The sequence below is a fragment of the Hyaena hyaena genome, unplaced genomic scaffold, assembly GCF_003009895.1.
Source record: "Hyaena hyaena isolate Hyena2069 unplaced genomic scaffold, ASM300989v1 scaffold_179, whole genome shotgun sequence".
In the NCBI taxonomy this organism is placed as follows: Eukaryota; Metazoa; Chordata; class Mammalia; order Carnivora; family Hyaenidae; genus Hyaena; species Hyaena hyaena.
In genome coordinates this window covers 2,639,910-2,662,571 of record NW_024080812.1, presented here as the reverse complement: position 1 = coordinate 2,662,571, position 22,662 = coordinate 2,639,910, and the positions used below count along the sequence as shown (strand labels likewise).

At 31.8% G+C, this 22,662-nt stretch overlaps 1 protein-coding gene across 1 annotated transcript in view; it reads left to right on the top strand.

Annotated features, from left to right (window-relative positions):
- GPHN (gephyrin) overlaps nt 1–22,662 on the top strand; it is a gene marked incomplete at its 5' end in the record, with an annotated part of 348,385 nt that overhangs the window by 130,525 nt on the left and 195,198 nt on the right. Inside the window, one exon of the mRNA XM_039240741.1 lies at nt 7,813–7,947. Within this exon, the coding sequence (XP_039096672.1) occupies nt 7,813–7,947 (135 nt within the window). The remainder of the gene's footprint in view (nt 1–7,812; nt 7,948–22,662) is intronic.

Sequence of the window (22,662 nt, the reverse complement as noted above, 5' to 3'; positions counted from 1 at the left end):
CAAGAGCTTTGGATTATAAGCATGTATCTGATATGAATTATGCTCACAAACCAAGGTTTTACTGTACTTCAGATAGTTGACTTAAAATTTTTCACTAGTCAGCCCAGTGTCTGGGCTTTCTCAGAAAATTTCAATGTATTCTTTTTTCTTCTCCACCCCCCCTCCACCCCCCACATATGGGATACACTTTCTTGTTTCTTTGCATAGCTTAAAATTTTTGTTGAAAACCAGACACTTTAAATATTATAAGTGGAAACTCTGAAAATCAAGATTTTTCCCCCTCCCTGGGGCATATCATTGCTCTTTGTCATAATTAAAGGTTTTTATTTATTGATTAGCTTTCTTGTCAAGTTTTATTATTTATTTTGTGTGGTTACTGAAGTCTCTGTTCCATTAGCTTTTTGTCAATCAGCTAGTGATCCAACAGAGGTTTCCTTGGATATGTAGGATAAATATATACTGAAATAGCAAAATCTCTCCTTTTTTGCATTTGGACTCTTTGTGTGTGTTGCTGTGTGGCTTCAGCACTTAGCCAGTTTACAACTTTAACTTAGCCATCATTTCCTGCTAGTGCAAAGTCTGAAGTTCAACAAGAGGTGGAAGATTAGGTGAAGCCAACCCCGGACATTAACATGACCTCTAGATTCCTAGGAATATGTGGGAGTTTTTAAAGTCCTTATGCCTGAAAGCATTTCATTACATAGCCTTTACTCCCAAGTTTTTCAGTTAATGTATCCTTTGTCCCAACTGTTATCCCTTGCCCAGACAGCAGTTGCTGATATATTTGCCTTTACATTTTTGGGCAGACCACCATCTGGTTAGTTGTAGGAGCCCTAGGAGAGTTCTAGGGTAGGAGAAATAAAAGCAAGCCCTATACGTCCTTCAGTGATCTACCAGACATGTTGAAACAAAGAACTGTAATTCTTAAGAATAAGGTTTGTTCTCTCTCCAGTAATAAGGACGCTTATGAGGAATGTGAGCTGTGTCTTCAAGTCTACCACGGAACTGTTAAGGGGAGGAATATATTTTTGATTTTCGTTTTTTGTCTTTTTTTCTTAATTAAGAATTCACCTGACTATAAACTTTGAATTTGTAGATTTTGGGTATAGGTGATTCTGACAAGTTTTGATAGTTTGTTCACCTCTTTTGTGACTTGATGGAATTTTCACATTTCCTATTCTGCCATTTCTACTGGATTCCTTTTAAGACACAAAACCCACTAACTATAAAGGAAACTATTGATATATTTGGCTAAATTATTCTATTAATCATAAGACATGATTATGTAAGACAACAAGCTACAAAATAGGAATAGATGTTTTCATCATACAAAACTGATAATTAGTTATCCAGAATAGATACAAACATCTAACAATTCAGTAAAAAAGGACATCCCGATGAGGGAATATTTGAGCAAAAGACTTGAACCGGGTCTTTACCAAAAAGAACACCTAAATGCCTGTTAAACATATAAAATAATGCTTTTCCTCACTAATAATCAGAGAAAGGAAAATTAAAACCTCAATAACATTATTATTACTACCAGATTTGAAAAAAATTGCTACTGTTGACAATACTAAGTAGAGATAAGTCGTAGAATAGGAGGAACTATCACTGTTTTCTTTCGATAGACATATAAATTGCCTTAATCAATTTGGAAATTTGTAGAAGAGGATATGCCTACCCTACAGCCAGCAATTCTGTTCCTAAGTGTGTGTGGGTGTGTGTATCCTAAAATTAATACAAATAGGAATCGTGACACATGCTAGAATATTCATAGTAGCATTGTTCATAGTGTCTCAAAAATGGAGACAGTTCAAATGTCCATCAACTGAATAACCTATATTCACTGCCTCTTTTTCCTTACCTCCATTTTTTTTTTTTTTTACCTCGTATAATCGGGTACCTGTCTTCATCAAATAATGAAATAGCTATCCCTCGGGGCCTCTAGTTGGCTCAGTCAGTTAAGCATCTAACTCTTGATTTCAGCTTGGGTCATGATCTCATGGTTAGTGAGTTCAACCCCGGCGTTGGACTCTGTACTCACAGCACAGAATCTGCTGGGATTCTCTCTCACCCTCTCTCTCTGTCCTTCTCCCCATCATTTGCGCTCTCTCTCTCTTTCTCTCTCTGTCTCTCTCTCAAAATAAATAACTTAAAAAAAATAGCTCTCTCATACAGCTATTAACTACTCCTATCTTATTCTTTAGTGTCTATTCCTTTCCCTTTTTAGAGCTTGGTAAATTCTATCTATGTATGTCTCATATATTTCTGTAGCTTTCACAACCATATCTCTGCAAACAATTTCAAAGTCTATCTTTTGCCTAGGTCTCTTTTTTGAAATAGGTGGAAAATTTATTTCCAGGCTATAAAATGAAATTGTGAATTTGTGATTGCCAATATTAACTGGATCCACATCATTGATAATTCCTTTCCTAAATCCTTAGTTATCCTCCCTGCTAATTCATCAACATATATGTCCAGATATTTATGAAAGTTATCACTCCCACTTTTTCTTATTAATAGATCTTCACTTCAAGCATGAAAGGAAAGAATAATAGTGAATGTGTCTCCTCTTTTCTTACAGATTACCCTGCTTTACCATCCCACCTGCTTCCTCAACTCCCTTCTACTCTTTTTACTCTACTGGTAACTTCTTTAATTGCGAGATCTAATGGCAATTTTTTAAGTTTTTATTTAAATTCCAGTTAGCTAACATGCAGTGTGATATTAGTTTAAAATGTATAGATAGTGATTCAGTACTTCCATACAATATCCAGTGCTTATCACAGCAAGTGCACTCCTTAATCTCCATCATGTATTTTACTCATCCCCCTGGTACTCAAACTACCCTCTGATAACAATCAGTTTGTTCTCTAACGTTAAGAGTCGACTTCTTGGTTTGCCTACCTTTCTTTTTTTTCCCCCTTTGCTCATTTAATTCTTACATTCTACATATGAGTGAAAACATGGGATTTGTCTTTCTATGACTGACTTATTTCAGTTAGCATAATACTCTCTAACTCCATCCACGTCATTGCAAATTTAAAAGATTAAAAAAGATTTAAATCTTTTTTGTAGGGTAATCTTCCATTGTATGAATGTATGTGTGTCTATACACACACACACACACACACACACACACACACACACGTATATATACACCACCTCTTTTTTTATCCATGGACACTTGGGCTGTTTCCATGTTTTGGCTATTGTAGATAATGCTACTATAAACATCAGGGTACATGTATCCTTTTGAATTAGTATTTTTGTATTTTTTTACTGTTTATTTATTTTTGAGAGACAGAGTGTGAGCAAGGGAGGGGCAGAAAGCGAGGGAGACACAGAATCTGAAGTAGGCTCCAGGCTCTGAGTTGTCAGCACAGAGCCCAAAGTGGGGCTCAAATGTACAAGCTGTGAGATCGTGACCTGTGCCAAAGTCAGACACTTAACTGACTGAACCACCCAAGCATCCCATTATTTTTTATTCTTTGGGTAAATACCTAGTAGTGCAATCCCTGGATCATAAGATAGTTCTATTTTTAACTTCTTGAGGAACCTCCATGCAGATTTCCAGAGTGGCTGCACCAGTCTTTATTCCCACCAAGAGTGCAAGAAGATGCCCCTTTCTCCATATCCTCATCAACACCACTATTTCTTGTGTTGTTGATTTTAACCATCCTGACAGGTGTGAGGTAATGTCTCATTGTAGTTTTCATTTGCATTTCCCTAATGATCAGTGATGTTGAGCATCTTTTCATGTATCTGTTGACCATCTGTATGTCTTCTTTGAGAAAATGTCTGTGTATGTCTTCTGCCCATTTTTTAATTGGTTTATTTGGTTTTTGGGGTATTGAGTTTTATACTTCTTTATATATTTTGGATACTAATGCTTCATTGGATATTTCATTTATAATATCTTGTCCCATCCTGTCAGTTGCCTTTTCGTCCTGCTGATTATTTCCTTCTCTGTGCCGAAGCTTTTTATTTTTATGTAGTCCCAGTATATTTTTGTTTTTGTTTCCCTTGCCTCAGGTGATATATCTACAAAGAAGTTGCTACAGCCAATGTCAAAGAGGTTACTGGCTGTCTTCTCTTCTAGAATTTTTATGGTTTTAAGTCTCACATTTAGGTCTTAATCCATTTTGAATTTATGTTTGTGTATAGTGTAAGAAAATGGTCCAGTTTTATTCTTTTGCATGATGCTGTCCACTTTACCCAACTGGACATTTGTTGAAGAGACTGTCTTTTTCCCACTGAATATTCCTCCCTGCATTGTAATAGATTAATTGACCATATAGTTTTGGGTTCATTTTTGGGTTTTCTATTCTGTTCCATTCATTTATTTGTCTGTTTTTCTGCCAGTACCATACTGTTTTTGTCACTACACCTTTGTAACATAACTTGAAGCCTGGAATTGTGATGCTTCCAGCTTTGCTTTCCTTTTTTCAAGGTTGCTTTTTGGCTATCCAGGGTCTTTTGTAGTTCCATACCAATTTTAGGATTGTTTTTTCTAGCTCTGTGAAAAATGCTGGTGATATTTTGATAGGGATTGCATTAAATGTATAGATTGCTTTGGATAATAGAGATTTTAACAATATTTGTTCATCCAGTTCACAAGAATGGAATTTGTTTCCATTTGCCCAAATGTTTGTCCATTTGTTTTTCTTTCATCAGTATTTTATAGTTTTCAGACTATAGGTCTTTCACCTCTTCAGTTAAGCGTATTCCTAGGTATCTTACTGTTTTTGGTGTCGTAAATTTGGTTATTTGTTTCTCTTTTTGCTACTTCATTATGGTTGTATTGAAATGTGTCTGATTTCTGTAGATTGATTTTATATCCTGAGTCTCTACTGGATTCATTTATAAGTTGTAGCACTTTTTTGGTGGAGTGTTTCAGGTTCTCAGTGGCCTTTTCCAACTCTCACCTACTCATATTCTAATAGTTGATATCTATTAACATCTTGAAAGCTTCTTCTCTCCTTCCCTTATGTCCACACGGTCTTGATTTTCCTTTTTAGTGTCAAACAATTTCTTAAAGATTTGGAAACCAAATAATTTATCTTCCAAACTGAAATACTTTTGAAAGTGAAAAATGTGCTATTTAATATTGAGCCAGTATGAAAGATACAAATCCTGATTGCTCAAGGAAAAAATAGGAGATACTGTTATTTCATTTACAAATTCTTTTTTTTCCTCCTTAATTTTTTCTTTTGTTATCCATCTTCTGAGTTCCCTAATATGGATCTTCCCTAAAATTATCAACCATCATCTTTTGTCCTTTTATATACTATACTATACTGTCCTTAGATAAACTGAAATATTTGCATGACTGAAACTACCATCTCTATTGATAATTCTCAAAGTATATATCTTTTTTTTTATTTTTTTAAATGTTTATTTATTTTTGAGAGAGACAGAATACGAGCAAGGGAGGAACAGAGACAGAGGGAGACACAGAATCTGAAACAGGCTCCAGGCTCCAAGCTCTCAGCACAGAGTCCAACACGGGGCTCAGACTCACAGACCGTGAGATTGTGACAGCCAAAGTCAGACACTTAACTGCTTGAGCCACCCAGATGCCCCTCCCAAAGTATATATCTAACCCTTAACTTTTTCCTGAGCTGCAGACTCATATTTCTGATAGTTCGTTGGGTATCTCCAGACTATTAACCCCAAAGTATTCAAATTTAAACTTCTCTTTTCCCTCAAATATCCTATTGTTCTATTTACATTCATATGAGAGAAGGAGAGAGAAAGAGAGACATGTAATGTATGTATACATGTGTGTGAGTCTGGAAGTCTGTATATTATATATATATGTCTTAATTTGAGCATATGCTTTCTTAGGTATTGGACATAAAATAGTAGCAAGAGCACAGTTTCATCATGACAACGCATTCTAGTGTGTGGGATAGACTTGATCAAACCGTCACACATATAAATGTAGTATAAATGTGGAAATTGTTATGAAATAGAAGAACGTGGTATCAAATGAAGTATAATAGGAGTTTTCTTTGACTTTCTTTCCAATTCTTGCCTCTTTTATTAGACATAAATGGCAACAGATAGCTCTTTCAAATCAAACTATCCACCATTTCTTTAAAATATTTATCACAATTCAGTACTCAAATGTATTAGCAGGTAGAGCAGTTTTTCTTCTCAGAATTCCCATTGCCTTCACCCTAGTTATGGGAATATTCTTTATAAATCATATAAAATGTTTAGGCCTTACTGTGGTAGCAGTACCATCAGTAATGAGAATGTTGGTATGGAAACTAAATAAAAGCACTTCTATGGAAATTGTATTATGTCCTTTGTGAGAAAAAGATGATTACATAAGAAGAGGAGCATCTTCCCAGTCATAAAGTCTGGCTGCTGCTTCTTTGTTTTAATATAGTAAGTGATACTTACTGATTGAACGTTAATTTCTTATCCTTTATCACATATACATCCCCACTTATGCACAAAACTTGAAAGTGGTCAACTTCTCATTTGTGATCAGAAAACCTAAACACATTAGTACTAGCCCAGAACAAAATTATGCATACCCCAAAATAATAATTGTATAATCGGGGCACCTGGGTGGCTCAGTTGGTTAAGCGTCCGACTTCGGCTCAGGTCATGATCTCCCAGTTCATGGGTTCAAGCCCCGCATCGGGCTCTGTGCTGACAGCCAGCTCGGAGCCTGGAGCCTGTTTCAGATTCTGTGTCTCCCTCTCTCTCTGACCCACTCGCTCTCTGTCTCTGTCTCAAAGATAAATAAACATTAAAAAATAATAATAATTCTATAACCAACATAAATAGTAATTTTTAAAATAAATAATCCACATTGTTTGTATATTTGTACAAACAAAAGACTAGTTACATCAGTCTTTATCACAATAGTCAACATTTATTATTTACTACTTACAAGTGCTAGATAATTTATATACATTACCTTATTTAACCCTCAACAGTAATCCCGTGAGGTAGATGCTATCATTATCTTCATTTTTTTAGGTAAAGGAAATGGTGATTTAAAAAATGTAGCCATCAGTGTCCCAACAGAAATCATAGCATAGTTAAATGCATAATTGAGAAGAGTTTAATAAGGGACTAGAGTGCTTACAAAGGGTTGCATAGGTTATAGGGAAAGCAACAAGACACAGTGCAGTGCCCTGCGACTAGTAATACTGGGAACCATTAATACTCTAGTCCTAATGGGGCAAAGGGTGAGAACTCCTACTGGAATCCAGAAAAGAGCTATAAGCAAGGGTCATCTGACAGGAGCTGTGACTTAGCCAACCTCTGATGACCTGGTAGATAAGGAACCAGGGGAATAAGGACCAGATCTTAATCTCCTCTAATGGTTTAGTTTCCTGGCAGGGCCTCCCACTGACTAGCTTGTTGATTCTATCTGTACAGGTCAGTTTAGAGCAGCAAGGATGAAGGGTGGAGAATCTGAAAGGAAAATGGAAAATATCTTGGAAGTAAATAACTATTATGTTTCAGAACCAGTATATGAATGCCAAACACTTTACTCCTTAACCACAAAGCTAAACTGCCTCTCATAAAAAAAGTTCTATGAAATATTATTTGGCCAAGGAAAATATTTTAAATCTGAAAGTTTCTGTCCTATCACAAATTGTTGGAATGAAACCTATATCCAAATTATCAGGTAGGCATTTATACCTAATAGTAAATGAGATCAAATATATTAGAGCTAGGCAGCAAATAATGCCAAAGAAAATAAGTTAGGTGTGGATACTGATGTTAATGTTGTTGGTATTTTCAGAATATTAAGCCATCCTTGTTTTTCTTGTCCAGATTCCAGACTCCATCATTTCTCGTGGTGTCCAGGTGCTCCCACGGGACACAGCCTCCCTCAGCACTACTCCTTCAGAATCGCCTCGTGCTCAGGCTACATCTCGCCTTTCTACAGCTTCCTGCCCAACACCAAAAGTAAGTACAGTTCCTTGCACCTTCAACCTTTTCTACTATATGAGTGTGGGAAACTTAACCAATATTCCCCTCTGCTTGTCAAGGTTGGATTGCATGCAAGATAATGCAATGAAAAATGAATGGATAATTACCACCTACTATTTTACAGATTGTCATATTAGGCCACAAGTAAGATAATAGAAATTTCATGTAAAATATATACTCCTACATTCACAGCTACAGGTATCACTTTCTGTAGCTTCTGTTTCTTTGTTCTAGACTTGTTATTTTTTTAGCATACTCATCAGTATAGATGTGAAGTTATTTGTTTATGTAAAGGATAAATGCATTTCAATAAAAAACAAAATTAACAAAATAAAATAATATCACCAAAAGGATTTTTTTTAACTTGTCCAGGCTAGGGTAGCTCCCTGCTCTATTACCATTCCAAATTTTTTCAAACATATTCAGCTTGGAATGTTGCTGCCTAATATTTGGAAATAAATCTAAATTGATTAGAAAGAAAGTTTTAATGCCAACCTTTGCGGGAGGGAGGAAGTTTTTAGTATTTATTTTTTAATAATTTTTCCCAAATACTAAATCATATGTTGGAGGAAAAATTAGATATTTATTTGCTGCCTCACATCTCCATGTATATGATAACTTATGTAATTATAGCTGTAACTGCTTTCTTCTGGAACATCCCTTTCCTGGTTAAGTTAGTCGTTTGTGCTTTCAAGTTTTCTATATGATGAATCCAATACTGGCATCAAAAGATTAACAGTAACATTCCTTCTTAAGTAATAAGTTACAGTGTTTGTTCAATATCAGGTTTTTTCTAAATTTATTCAAGGGATCTGCAGGTAATTTTTCAAACTGTGGCTTTCTCTCTGTCATCAAATTTACCACTTATATAGCTGTCTTCCTCAATTCCAACTTTTTCCTGAGTTTTAATAATGTTGTAACTGGACTTAACTAGAAGTGATCTCAAGCAGTTCTTCATATGTGTAGTACTATTGCTTTTACATTCCATGGTACAACCTTCTCAGCAACGTCCTCACAGCATTACTGTTGTATATCATTGTTTTTAGATTTGTGTCAAATACAACCAATATTAATTTTTAGTTTAAAAAAATTATGGTTCTAAATCTTCAATGAAGACAAAATGTAAGAACATTCTAGACATAAAATGTATGTTAATGCCATTCAGGTGCCAATCAACTATATCTCCCACTGAATGAAAACATGGAGTTCTAAGGCTTGAATTGTACAGAAGTACCTCATTCATGTCTCAAATTTTTAAAACAAAATAATTTATTGTTTGCATCAAATCCCAATTACATAAGCTACACTCATTTATGAAGTCTAGAAAATAAGGCTAAAGCTTAAGTCCACTACAAATGCTTAGTCAAATATTAAGACCTAAATGTTGGGAATGCAGAACTATTCAAAATGCAGTATTCTTTTCATAATAATATACTGTGAACATTTATAAATATTTTAAGCTAAATTCAATTATACATAGTAGTTCTTGAGCCTTTTTAAAACTTAATAATTACATCTCAATTACAAAGAAAATATTAAATACAATTTTAAAATAATTTGGCATTCTAATTTTACTAAAGTGAAATCCTAAAAATAAAAATATTAACATCTATTAAGTTAATTTTCTCATTATAAAACCTTAGAGATGAGTAGCTTGTCTTGATATTTTTTCCTTAGTTAACACTTTAGATGTTCAAACTAACAGTGAATTCAGATAAAGCATTGTATTTGAATCTATTTTTTTCTAAGATTTTTTTCATCTAGGAATAAGGTTCTATTCCTTTTAGATAATTTTAGATAATATCACAAGAATAATATACCTCAAAGATAAAAATTATTACTTTGGTGTATTTTAAAATTAAACTCCTAAGGCTGAATCAGAATAGTAATGTAATAAACTAGTTTGAATATTGATTTTTTTTAGAAGGAGTGAAGAAAGTAAAATTAATCTATTGAAAGTCTCAAATTATGAGACTGCTTAATTAAATCTAAACTAGATATTCTTATATTTGCTTTCATATCGATGACATATAGTTGCTGTTCTCATGGAGTTTACAGTTTAGTTAATGGTATATTAAATAGATAAATGTAAATTATTCTGATAATCATAATTTTACCCTAACTTAATAATTATAAATTGAAATTTATGCTAAGCAGAAATGAAAAATTATATTGATAGAAATTAATAGGAGGGAAACCTTACTTAGGTAGGATTATCAGAGAAAACATCTCTAAGAACATTTCACCAGGGACCAAAAGGATATATAAAACCAAAACAAAATTCAGCAATAATGACCACTTTAAAGGCAGCTGTCATCAACCAATTATCACCAATCAGGAACTCTGAGACTAAAACATCATTACTACATGAAAGTCTTAATTCAGTGACTTCAGCTACCAGTTCTTTTTTATTTTAAATAATGACTTGTCTTTGCCTACTCAGTCAAATTACAAGGCCATAGGTTTTAGCACATAAATCTGTTCTAGGTGAATTGTTTATTCTGGCATAAAATATTTAGGGCAGAAAAGTCAGAAAACCAGGCTTCTAATTTGAGATATGGGTAAATGATGTTATTAACTATATTAAGGTATAATAAGAGAAGAAATGCATTTTGAAGGTAAAATGAATTAATACATTTTCATTTTGAATGTCTTCAATCTGAGATATATATGAGACATCCCAGGAATGATATGCAGCATAAGATTAGAACACTAGTGAGTTTGACATTGTTACTGTTACTATATCTTGGTGCTGATATTTATAATTTAGTACCCAATAGTGTTCATCAAACCCCATAGAAATCCCTGTTCTACATTTCAAATTAGACATGTAGTCTGTCATGTACAGAAATATACGTGCAAATATATTTTCTTTACATGAGAAATACAATACAATCTTGAATGATCAGCAGTAGAAAGAACACTTGACTTGATAATAAAAGATATAGATTGAAATGCCGGCTTCTCTGCTTAATAACCACACTACCTTAAGAATGTTGCTCGACTTTTCTGAGTTTTGGATCTGTGACAAAATGTAATCATTGCCTCCCTGACAGGGTTTATTAATTTATTAAATGAGCCTTTTCCTGGTTCTGGGAAAGAAGTGGTGAGCAAGTAGACATTGTTCTTACCATTACAAACAGACAAAATAGGCAATTACAAATTATAATAAAGTACTAGTGGTATGATTTATCGCCAGGAGTACAGAATACTTTGGTAATAACCATCAGAAGCACTTAACCTAGTCTTTGTGAAATATAATACAGTTAAATTAAAAAACTATGATTAAAAACTCGTAGCTCCAACCTTTCTGTCTGTAGCTTTTTATCAGCTAGTCATTATTTAAGCTAAAGAACTTAGGTGTGCATTTTTTTTTAGATCAACAACTATAATATTAAACATTATTTTAGATTCATATTTATATTTTTACTACAATATACTACAATATAATATCCTAGATTGTCCTTTTATATTTTTTAATTATCAGCTATGGTGAGGACAAGATCTATAAAATATACCATTTGGATTTCCTTCTTAGTACACTACCTAGTGAAGATAACCATGTATTATTTTTCTAAACATTTATTAAATGGCATTATCTCCAACAAACACGTATTTGCCAAAATGATGTTTTATTGTATGTGGAGAAAAAAGTCATTTCTCTTTTATATCAGTCATTTTCTTTTAATTAAATCTGTCTGAAATGACAAATGATTTTCACTCCACTTACTTTATGACCCTGTGAAATTTCTTTTAAGAACAAATGAGATTTTAATCTTTCATAGCCCTAAGTAAAACAGTGGCTTAGCCAAAGAAGTCAAATATAATGTAGATTCTATCTCAATAATAGTGGACAATATTTAGAAGACTTAAATTGTAACACGGTGGTAGTCTACCAAAAATGGTTTGCTAAAAGTGAACATAACTCACAGCCTATATGAATGCTGATATTCCCATTATAAAAGGTAACAGCATCTCTATTTGAAATCAAGAAGAGTAAGGTAAAGAATAATTACCAGAGCAAAAAGGGGGAAAAATTCCAAACTTTCAATCAGTTCACCATTCCCAGTAGATGTTGTGAAAATAGGGAATAATTTTTAAGGACGAATTTAATTATCTTTTTGTTCCCTAAGCATCTGAGGTTTGACTTTAAAAAATAAATATAGTCTATTGTTACATATTCCCTGTCCTTTAGAGATTAGAGTAAGATTTTATGCTCAGACTAAGCAACAAGATTTTTTCCCTCTCAGGAAGAAAACACAAATACTATCTATCTAAAACTAAAGTTTATGAAATAACTAAAAAGTATATGTATTGAAATAACCGTAATATGAAGGATGTGTTCATTTAATGCACTAATGTCTAATCTTATATTCAAACAAAATGCAGAATTATGATTTCACTGTAGGTTTCTATTATTTTCCTTTGAGCAAATGAATTTAGATTTTTCTGGATAAAGAATAAACGATTTTCTTCATTCACAGTTTTAATGTGTATATCTGAAAGGCAGTGTGGTTTCCTTTACATATAAAAATGACATTATTGATCTAGTATCAGGTCAAGTATCTATATTCCCTCTGAGATTTTTTTCTTCTCATATTAGTTTGTACAAATGATTCCACATTGTCACTGTTTTCCTTTTTGAACACCAGGGTGACTGTGTGATAGGGTTAGTTCATTTATTTGAAGCCTGAGGGTCCCACGTCTCTGGAGAATCTTGTGAAGTTGCTAAAATTCTACCCTAGATAAAAACATTAAGTGGAACCCACAAATTATTTTCTACTGTTTTGAAGAGCTAAACAAAACCAGTAAGACTACTTTGAATACTAAATTTCTTTGCTTTTGTCTGAAATCATACCTATATTGGTATATCAACATCTGTTCAATTGTTAATGACAAATAGAAATTTATGGGTTCTATATATACAAGGCCAAAATGCTTGGAAAGCACAGAATTAGTAACATCAAAAGTTTTGGTTTTTGGGCATAAAAATATAAGTTTTCTTTTGTACAAAGTTAATTGCCCTATCTGGGGAATACTAAGCAAATAATTGTCTCTACATTATGGGTCAAATCTGACAATTCTCAAACTTAGCAGTCTCAGGAACCCTACATTTTTAAGGATCCCAAATAGCTTATGTGGATTATATCTAGCAATATTTACTAGAAATTAAAACTGAGAAAAATTTTAATGTTTATTTATTTGCTTCAAAATAACAATAAAGCCTTTATATGTTAACATAAACAACATTGTTATGACAAAATATTTTCCAAAACAAAAAATTTTGAAAAACATGGCATTGTTTTACATGTTTCAGATATATTTTGATGTCTGGTTTAATAGAAGACAACTGTATTCTTAAATCTACTTCTGTACTTTAGTCTGTTGTGATATGTTGTTTGGGTTGAAATATGAAGAAACAAATTCAGGTTCATACAGTTATGTAGTTAGACAAGAAATAACAAGCATTTTCACATAATTGCAGATATTCTTTTTGTGGACACTACACCAAAAATTTATAATTGATAGTTGATTAAAAGTTAGTTGAAGTATGAAATCTAAAACCCTACTGAGGACTCTACCACACTCATATGTTAAAATCTATTGGTCCATCTTGAACTTTGAATGAATCTTATACTTGAGCATGGTTTTGGAATATATTTATTGGTCACTTAGAAAGTGTAAGTTCTTCCAAATGTTGACATATTTCATTATATTTTACCAAAAAATTATCTTCATTGATATAACCAACAAACTTCTCAAAAAAAAAAAAAAAGTCTTGGAAGCATTGGAAGTTCTCAAGTTCATGGTAATATATGTTTTCCACACTTCTAATTTCATTTAAAAGCTAGAATGTTATCCTTGGCAAAAAAGAAACAAATCCTGTCTTGTTTTCCTTGAATTGACAGGCTCATTTCATTCAGTTTTGAGAAAATGTCAACCAAACATCTAAGTCTGATAAATCATAGTCTGTCCATCATTCTTTCATTCCTTCAAGTAAAAACAGTGTTCTGTGCAAAACCTGGCTAGTTCAGCTTGCACCTCAGTTGCAGAAGTGCTTTTCCTTGAGAAAGTGTTCATCCTTTGGTATGCAGAAGTATCTTATTCATATTTTCCATTTTATCATACTCAAGGGACAAGTTATAATTAAATTCGTATTTACTGTTTTATTGAGGACAATGTTAAATGAAACTAGCTCTCTTTTTTGAAACTGTTAGTTTTGGGTTTTTTTAACTATTAATACATAGTAGTAAATAATACAATGACTGTTGAAAACACTCTCTTGATTTGCACTAAGGTGCCAACCATTGCTCTTGTACCATCAGTGCAAGTGTCAGTATAGTGAAAAAGGAAAATAATGCTAAAATAATTTGATCTTATAGACCCCTGAAAGGGTCTTAAGGACTGTTGTGGGTCCATGGACTGTACTTAAAGGGACTAATAGAGTAAAATGTGTAACCTGGCTTATGTTTCTTGAAAATATCCTAAGTCAAAATTATGCATGCTGAATCTTATTTTCCATTAAGATAGTGTTATGGTGATATTCTTAGTCCTGAGATTTTATCCTTTATGAAAATGACCACCAGTACCATGCTTAAGCATTATAAATGATTCACTCTGACTCTGTGATCCAGATTAATTCTAAGGCAGGGAAGAGAGTTTTCTCTACCTAACTGAAAATAAGAGAAGACTTTAAGAGTCTTTTAAAGACACATAACCAGAAGTTGTAACTTTCAGCTAATTCTACTCATTTCCATTGTGATACTACTACTGTATTTGGTAGCAACTGATTTATCCTCAGGATATCCTGTCCTAATAAATACACAGAGAGCCCTCTTTTAAGTCATAAGCTAGCTACTGGAAGATAATTTTATTAGGGATGTAATTGAGTATGACTCTTTTTTTTTTTTTTTTAATTAGCTTGGAACATTTAAACTGGATGAGATTTCTAAATAAAAATATATATTTTCAGCTTTTCCTTAAAAAAATCAGATTGATATTACTGGGCTAATACTGACATATATAAATAATCACTCGGTTCTTTATACCCACTAAGCTCTTTTATTCATTTGAATTAAATATCTGGCTCCTATAGACATAACTAATTTCTACTCTCATTCATTATTGCCTACTTTGTCCTTTATAACAATACATATGTTTTGCTCTTTATTCTGATTTGATAGCAAAACAGATTTTTGAGACTCCAAATAAAGGATGGCTCTCTTCTATTCTTTTCTAATGAAAAAGGGACTACCCAATATGGTAAAGTATTTCATATTTTGATAAACAAATTAGATAATAACAGTATATTTTAGCTATAAATTTTGAATTTACAAATTATTTTTAATAGTTATTCTATGACATTCTGCTAAGTATGCAGGATTGTACATTGATTTCTGTTTCTTCATTCATCTGATTGTCTCCTCTGCCTTTATGTATAATAGAAATTAAAAGTGGAGTTCCTCTCACCCTTGCCTAATTATTGAATGTTCACAGAAGTATGTTCATCACTCAAGTTGAGTCTAACTTAACTGTGAAATGTATAATCGCCATCCTGGAATCTGAACTTGCAAATGCATTTTGATTAATTACCCTGAAAAGATATAGCTAACCAGAAATTATTAGCTATAGAGTTAACAGTTTTATAGCTTAGATAGTCTATAAGTGGCATGGCCTTTTTTTTTTCTTTAATTTAAAAAGTAATATATATGCTTATTTTACAGCAAAAAAAAAAAAAAAATCCTGTATAACTACTCTTAGTAAATAGCAACTTTTAAATTTTGCTATATGTTATTCTGTTCTTTTTTCTTTAAATTCAAATACTTTATATAAATGGAGAATAATGGGAAAGCAGTGATTAGAAGCTCAGGTTCTGTGGTCTGACAGGCCTGGTGAGGAATGTCAGGTTTATTATTTACCAGATGTGCAGCTTTCAGAAAGTTTCTTTACCTCTATAACCTTACTTACGTAATCTATAAAATGAAAAAAAATACTACCTACCTCATAGAGTTTTTTAAGGTTTAAATTTTAAAATGCAAATAGTTTATCACAGTGTTTGAAATGTAAGTGCTCACTAAAGGTTAGCTGTTATTATTAAACTATATATTTTAACCTATCCCATTCATTTAGTAATATGAACATCTAAGTCATGAACTTCTTTAGATTTTTAAAAATTATCTTCTGCAACATTATTATTACTTGTTGTTTGGTATTCTATTTTGTGGATGTAGCATGGTTTTTTTCCCAGACTATTTGGATATATTAGGTGTTTCCTATTTCCCAGTTTTAAAAACAATGGTGTAATAATTTTCTAGAAGTTAAATGTTTTAGAGTTTTCTCTTAGTTAAACTTAGCAGCTTGTATTAATTCTACCTTTAAAAGCATATGCAGGATTTATAGGCCTTAGATTCCTATAATTTATATGGATACCCAAAAGAGAGTATTTTACATATTCATAAATTCAGTTTAATGATATTATGGAAGAATCAAGTTTAGCATTTGCATTTGACTGATTTACTGGCAGACATTTAAAACTTATGGAATCAAAGCTGTTTGAAAAATTAACAACGTTGAGTATGTAGAGTATGTAGGCACTATTGAGTATCAACCCTAGTCTGCCACTTTATAACTTTTTTACAGCCTAGTAGACTTCAGTTTCTATTTCTGTAATATCCTGGTATTAAATTAAGTAGTCTCTGAAGTCACCTGTAGGCCTATAATCTCATTCCTCTGAAATAAATTTCTATACTAATGGAATAAATATTATCACTCTATTTACCCCTTCTCTTTGATAATATATTAATATCTAATTAATATAAAATAATTTACACTTATTTTTTCAAGCTTTTCCATTCCATGCTACTATATAAAGTTAGAGATTATCAACTGAAAATGTTTTAATCTCATTTCAGATCTTTCTTATTCAGATCAAGCTCATCTCTTGTAAATGGATTATTGGTTTCTTTTGGTATCCACTAGAGTTCTATTTTAAGTTATAGGAAGATAGGAAAGTAATATCTGTAGAAATACAAGGAATAGTGAAATTAAGAACACCAATCATTCAGTCTAATTTAAGAGCTTTGATTTCTATAAATTGATATGGTTTGAGGGTTGTTTTGTGCAAAAAGCAGTTGAAAAAAAATTACTGACCTGTCTCACTTATGACTTTAATACAGTGCATATCCCAAAGTAAAAGAGTCTCTAGATCTTTTTATTGTAAAATGATATATATTCTAAAACCGATCATGTACTTTCTTGTCCAAAACTTCAGGATTATCTGCTCTCCCTAGTCATTCTACTTTTATTAAAGACAGAATAATACATTAATTCAGAAATTTATGCAATCAATATTTTTTAATGCATATTATGTCAAATACCATGCTAGGTGTTGGGAATGCAGCAATATAAAGACTTACTAACCCTGCCTTCAAGGACCTTGTCGTGGAGCTGATACTGAAAAAAAAATTACAACAAATCTAACAGATAAAGTGTTGATAGCCCAAAAGAGCTCTTCTAATATCATAGGAAAAAAAGAAATGAATAAAGATAAGGAATAGCCATCTTTAAAAAAAGAAATAAATTCAGCAAAGAAATATGTCAGAAAAAATGTACCCTCACTAGAAATCTATTTAAAATTTAAAACAATACAAATTTTGCAATCCAGCTGTTAAACATTTTTAAATTATAATATCCATGCTATAATGAGCAGTGACATGAATATTCCTGTTCATACTAGTAGGAATATAAATTTGTGTTCCCTTTCAAGTGAACAACCATATATATATATATGTATATATATAACCTTAAAATTTTTCTTACATTTTAATCAATTATAGTTATCAGAAATTTATCCAGTGGAAATTATCAAAGAAGCCTCGGAGACTTATGTACAAAATTATTTATCATAGCATTTTTCATATTCATGAAAACTTAGAACCAACCTTAATGTCTATGGTTAAAAAACTTATAGTACATACATATATGAGTTATGTATTTTTAATAACCTAAAAGTTCATATCTTTTGAAATATTTAAACAGGAAAATGCTGAAAATAAAACACGTGGCCAGAAAAATTAGTAAAAAGTACAGCACAGAGACAGAATTCCAAGTTGTTTTATAATCTATATTATGTTTTAAACCAGAAAAATAAAAAATATTTGTTTTGTTATTTAAATAGAATCTGGTAATGAGAGAGATGTCTTGCTTACTTTCAGATTTATAACAAATATTCATAAAGCCAACTATTTATTTGTTTATACCAGAGCATTTTTATATCTAGGCTAAGCCATTCTGTCCTTAATATCCTTAATCTTGCTGGGTAGAAAATTGTATCATATTTCAGTGGAAGTTTGAAAATAAATTTTTTTCTGTTTCATATATAATAATAAATAATCCTTAATAACATACACTGTACTATTTAAGTTATTTCAAAGTGCATAGTAACTCTTATCACATCATTGATGGGCTTTATAATTTCTTTTCAGAGAGATAAAAAAATTTTGGAAAAAAAATCATGAATTGCATTATGCTCTGGCAGGGAATAAGTTGCTTAAAAGTCTAAAAATTTGTAGTTTGTTTTGGGATCAAAGCTATTATAGAAACTTAAAGATCAAAATTTAAATCCATAATAAACTATAAATGAATAATTTCAAATGTTAATATACTATGAGAAATCAGATCCTTGAAAATAAAGAATCTCCTAAGGATAAAATTCTTTTTAGGGAAGATGTTGGTGGATCTGTGTCTGCTACCAAGATTCTGATTTTTTTACTTCTCGTTGTTTCATTAACCTTTGCCACGTTTTATTGGTTTACTTTATAATCAGATTGCTTTTCTTCAGAAATGCATTAGAGTATTTCTTTTTCCTTGACATATAACTTATCTTACTTGCATTTCTTTCTTCCCTCTTTTTTACTTTACTGCAATAAATCACATATGAAATCAAATTGTTTAATGATGAAACAACAGAGCTGAAATATAGTAGATTGAAATATTAACCAGATCCCAAAAAGTATTTATTTTAAGAGTATGTTTAAATTTTAGCTCTAGAGTAAAACATTTTTAAAAATTTCCAAATCATAACTACCAGAAACAATCTATAACTGTTCCAATATATACTGAGTGGTTTGGTTGGAAGATAAACAATTTCTAAGATAAAAGTTTTATTTCCTTTCAATGATACCCATACTTTAAAAAAGTAGCATAATAAAATAGGGAGAGAGGCAAACCATGAGAGACTCTTGAATGCTGACAAAAACTGAGGACTGATGGATGTGGGGGGGAGGGAGGGATGGGCATGGAGGAGGGCACTTTGGGGATGAGCACTGAGTGTTATGTAGAAACTAATTTGACAATAAACTATTTGTAAAAAAATAAAATAAAATAAAATAAAATGAGAACCTGGAAAAAAAAATAGGGTTAGAAATATTTGTTTCTCAGAATAGTTCTGAATGTAAATTAGGTAATTCTTAAAATACACCAGTTCAATTCCTGTTAAAAAAAAAAAAAGGAATGTGTTTAATCTATGCAATTTAATTCAAATCAATATATATCATGAGAAAAAGAGGGAAGATCTACATTAGACATTCCATAAATGAGAGTCTAAGTTCAATGAAAAGACCTTAGAAAGAATTTCAAAGTAGCTGAGCTTTTTTTTAATTTATGTCTCCAGAAAGCCCATAACCTCTCTAAATGTGAGTTCAAACACAGAAAATATACAATCTTTTCTCAGATTTTTTCACAAAGAGATGTGTAAATACAGACACCCCGGGATACAGGCACATAACTTAATCTGGTTTTTACAATCCTAAAACTTCTTTCATTTTATATTTTATTTTAAAAATGAATATGAAGTTGGGTTTCTATGCCAAAATCTATATGTTTGCTTTAATACAAATATAACATTTACAACTACTTATTATTGGCAAGAGAGGTAAAGGAAGAATGGGGTAATTTTCTACCTTGTTAACAGTGGAAATAATTTTACAGTGGAACTCAGGTTTGGAGAATTGGACTAAATCAAAGAGAGTCAACAACCCCGTACTCTATTAGCATCCAGACAGTTTCTTTTATTGCATGATATTTCTAGAATTCAAATTCTTATAAAAAAGGTAAATACAAATAGCAGAATCATTTCACTGCTTTACAGGCCACATTCTGGTAATCGATCCTTGTGGATAGATTCCTCAGTAATTAATCTCTAAGGAAAGCTTAATGGAAGGTTGCAAAAGAGATGATACATTGCAATATTTTCAGACTATTTTTAATAGATATTTTGTTAAATATATTCTAGCTGAGAGCTCAATTGAAAATTGAAATGTTTTTGACCCTCTGATTTATATCTTTTGAAATCTCAATGAAATGTTTATAAAAAGGTTTTTCTTCAGGGTAGAAAAATTATTAGGGATAACATTTTTTGTTTTACTACATTTTAATTTTCAACAAATGTACACTAATAATCTCAACATTCATAATCCCCACAGTTCTTTACATCCAATTCTGAAATTTAATTTATGTTGCAGTGATCCTATATGTAATATAAATATTTGCAGTTTAACTCCTGTTAGTTACTGATGCAAAATGTTTAGCCTCATAGGCAAATATATGTAAAATTAGCTAATGATGTGAGGCTCTTACAATTATTGTGAAGAGTAAAGTTATTTTCTCATCCAAATGCTAATCTTTTGTGATTACTTATAAATTATTATGAAAGAAAAATAATAATCAGGCATTTGGATTAGCTATTAATTTATTTTATTTATACTACATCATAATTGATGATTAAGGGTTTACTAGAATAAATGAGAGTATTAAATTTTAAAACCCATTGATGTGACTTTTCTCTAGTTCTCAAATTTTAGTTTATCAGACATATCTTTTTCAAATTCTGTCTGAAGGTTTTCAGTATTAGCTATTATACCTGGTTCAGGAGCCACCAAAAAAAAAAAAAATCACTTGATTTATACTTGAATTACAACCACTCTGGCTTTGATAATAACCATATTGGTTTTCTAAAGTCTTCCTCTTATGATAGTCTAAGTTTCCAAAGTCAGACTTATACAGAAAATTGATTTCAAGCATTAACAGTTGAGCTGTCTGCTCCCAAAAATCTTTTATTAAATTTGTATTATAGCCTATTTTTTACATTTGGAGTTCATGGATGGCTATTCTTTCTTATAACTCATTAAATTTCAGTAATTGCACTTGCATTTGGAACTGAAAGGTTGAGGAAAATTTTCTTCCATAAATAAATACAGTAACATAAAATTTCTTTCATCGATGGAGAGACAGAAACACACACAAGACAAAGGCATATATATACAAATACATCTTCTTATAAGCATCAATTTTTTTCAAACCCTTTTATTTCCAGGCCTATAGAGGGAATACAACTTTAAACTAGAAGTCAGGAACTGTGGATGTTGCTCCTAGAGTTGTTGTTAACATATAACCTTGAAGAAGATACCTCATGTTGCCAGAATTGATGTAATTTTAAGCCTTCTAGAAATAAAACACAGTATAGAAAATGGTATTCACTTGTTACAGGTAACAATTCTGAAAGTCTTCACAGCTGCTAAAAGTTTTCAGAAAGCAATATGGGGCATTAGACTTTATGTTTTTACAGGAAATTACCTAGTTTATAATCAAGATATTGTGAGTCTCCACTTAAAATGGCAAACAGCTTTTGGTATAAAGATATTCTCTAAGATCAAAGAAAATAGCACAAGAGAAGGACTAGATATTATAAGCACCCTGCCCATTCAGAAGCCCTCTTTTACAGTGTTCCCATTCTAATTAGTATTCATTGTTTCTAATTTTAAGAATTCTGTTTGACCAAAAATGAGCATTGGTGATTATCTTTTGTGTATAATATTTAGTTAATGCTGAAGAATTAGTAAAAACTATATCAAGTAAAACCAAAAGTTAACATAATTCTTATGTACCAAGATGCTTTTTTTCAAAATGAAAATTACATTTTCTCACTGTTATTCCTAAGCAGGCTACATATGCTATCAGTGGTGTTCCAAAAGGGATAAGATAATCTACAGGCTGACTCCAGGAAATACAATTTTGTAGCATGGTCCGTTTTATTTTTCCTGAGGACTTTAACACTTGGAACCTGGCATCACATTGATGCTTCCTCTACCATCTCCAAAAACAAAAAACAAACACACAACACACACTCACACAAACAGGAGCATCACAGCTAACTTGACCTATGCTGGTCTGAATGGAGACCATCATTCTGCACGTGTAGGATCCCATAGTGTAAAAACACTTGGTCTGAAGCTTCCTCATCCTTCTTCCCTACTTTTTTTATTTGTGTTCCTCTCTAAACAGATATTAGTTCTTGTTACAGCTCTATGAAAAAACAAAAAAAAATTTCAAATTGTACCTCATCAAATGAAATACTTTGTGTTGAGAATCTTTTCTCATTTATATAGTGAGATGAAACCAGTTTTTAAAATGGCAGTTTTAGTTTTCCCTATCTTACCCAACAGGAAAATTTAACTGAAATAACAAAAGTTTTGAGGAAGCAAATGTATTTAACATTGGTCTGGCATTAAAATTTTCTGGTTGGGCAGCACAATTATTCAATTGGGAATCTTAGTGACAGCTGAACAACCTCAGCACTTCGGTCAGCAAGCAGAGGAGCGTCACTCTGTCACCTATCAAGAATGATGCTTGTTA